General features: G+C 32.1%; 1 protein-coding gene across 1 annotated transcript; it reads left to right on the plus strand.

The window, feature by feature from the left end:
* Positions 1-629: 629 nt before the first annotated feature.
* LOC147311062 (olfactory receptor 6N2-like) lies at positions 630-1556 on the plus strand. The gene has a single exon (XM_086265950.1). The coding sequence runs from the start codon at positions 630-632 to the stop codon at positions 1554-1556; it is 927 nt and encodes a 308-aa protein (XP_086122076.1).
* Positions 1557-2376: the final 820 nt, after the last annotated feature.

The raw sequence follows: 2376 nt of genomic DNA on the forward strand, positions 1-2376 counted from the left end.
AACCACAATCCATTGGAACCTACAGGAAGCATTTAGAGGCTGTAATTTCTGTAAAAGGAGGATCTACTAAATATTGATTTCATTTATTTTTTTGTTGTGCCCAAATTTATGCACTTGCCTGATTTTGTTCAAATAATTATTGCACACTTTCTGTAAATCCAATAAACTTCATTTCACTTCTCAAATAACACTGTGTGTCTCTTATATGATATATTTAACTGACATTTTATTGTAACAACCAACAATTTATACAGGAAAATAATGACTATTAACAAGGTTGCACAAACTTTTGCATCCCCGCTGTATATCGTTTTGGGCCCATTGCGATACTAATAACCTTCCTGTGATTTGAAGCCTCCAGAGTTTTTAGGAGTGTCATGAATTATTAACAAGCTCCATTGAGGATTATGCAGTCTCATAAAACCATGGTAAAAATGTTTAACACTTCACTTTCTGAATTCTGATGAATACATACCGAGTGCATTTCAGAGGAAGGGAAAGAGGAATGATTAAGATCTGTTCTTGTTAACTTTCGCTATTTGCAACTTCTGAGGGAGATTTATTTTCATACAGTTTGACTATATAAAACTATATACTTACCTAGTTACATTTTTTAAATAACTTTTTTAATGAACCCTGGATTAAATATGACATATCTAATTCTTGGTGGACATGTGGAAGTGCAGAAATACAGATATCTCTATTTTATGATACTGTTCACAGCATATATTCTAATAATTTGCTGTAATACCTCTATCATATACCTCATTGTTATTCATAAAAGCTTGCATGAGCCCATGTATATTTTCATTGCAGCTTTGTTATTAAATTCCCTTTTTTTCAGCACTAATATTTATCCAAAGCTTTTGGCTGATTTCTTATCTGAAAAACAGATCATATCTTATCAAGTCTGTCTCTTTCAAGTTTTTATATTTTACTCTTTAAGCTGCTCAGAGTTCTTATTGTTGTCAGCCATGGCCTATGACAGATATGTGTCTATATGTAAACCTCTGCAATATCCAACAATAATGAGAAAAATAACTGTCGTTTTTCTGCTTGTATTAGCTTGGCTTTTGCCTGCTTGTCAAGTTGCAGTTGTGATCATACTAAATATTAATAACAAACTCTGTAACTTTACTTTGAAAGGCATTTTTTGTAATAATTCACTCATCCAGCTTTACTGTGTGATGTCAAGAGCTCTCTCTGTATATGGTGCATTTGTTTTATTGAATACCGGACTTTTTCCAATGCTATTCATAATTTTTACATACACCAAGATAATTTTAACTGTTTATTGGAGCTCTGGAGAAGTCAAGAAAAAAGCTGCACAGACCTGTTTACCACACCTGTTTGTTTTAATCAACTATTCCTGTTTGATAACTTATGACATGATTATAGCTAGACTGGAATCAGATTTTTCTAAAACTGCGCGTTTTTTAATGACACTCCAAATAATAACATATAATCCTCTCTTCAATCCAATTATTTATGGACTAAAGATGAAAGAAATTTCTAAACACCTCCAAAGGTTGTTGTGTCAAAGCAAACTCAACTAGTGTGTCAAAACCACTGTTTTGATTCATGTAATTCAAAAATCTGAAATTGTGAAATTATGTGTATACAACTAACACAGATTTAAGCCTTGTGTTGTCATTAATGATTGCATTAATACTAAAAATCTTACTCAAAATCTTGTGTTAAATTATTCTTACAGTTATAGTGTAATATATTATTGTGTTACTTTTACCATAAAATAATAATTTGTTATTGTGTTCATATTTGCAGTATTGAGGTATTCATTTCTATTTTCTACGTATTTATAATACACATATAATATAGTACTGTGTTTCACCGTTTTATTTGTAGTGCTGGAGATTCAAATAATTATGTTTGAAGTAATGTGGTTATAACTGTACAAAAATCTAATTTAATGTTATTCACACGTTATTTAAAATTACAGATCAATCTTCCTGACATAGCTTTAATATGAAAATAGGCTGGCATAATAAATGTGTTATCTTGTTCCAACTAATTGCTAATGTGTCATTTTATAGATAATATTTAGTTAATCTTTTAACTCAGAATGCACAGATTAAGCCTGTGTGTCACAGCTGGGGCAGCAGTCATGTGGTGTTGTGAAGGAGGATCAAAGTTGCAGACAATGGCAGTGAAGCGAGTGAGTTTATTTACAGTGAGTGAAAATGAACAGAAGTAAGGACAAAACTAAGTGAGAACCTAAATTTTGTAAAACTAGAGAACAAACCTGAAATCGTACAAACACGGGAAAACGTCACGGAGAGTGTAGAGCAGAGAGACACAGAGTTACACAGACAAACTGTTATGTTGTGGCAGGAATTTGTCCACCAGGGGGCAACA

Source organism: Aulonocara sp. 'chitande type north' Nkhata Bay, linkage group LG16 (genome assembly GCF_057382095.1).
Source record: "Aulonocara sp. 'chitande type north' Nkhata Bay isolate Kocher_YH1m ecotype deep benthic linkage group LG16, A_spYH_male_GT1.1, whole genome shotgun sequence".
Lineage (NCBI taxonomy): Eukaryota > Metazoa > Chordata > Actinopteri > Cichliformes > Cichlidae > Aulonocara > Aulonocara sp. 'chitande type north' Nkhata Bay.

Excerpts from the sequence above, each read along its gene's own strand:
- LOC147311062 (XM_086265950.1), top strand. The coding sequence starts at position 630 with ATGAACCCTGGATTAAATATGACATATCTAATTCTTGGTGGACATGTG.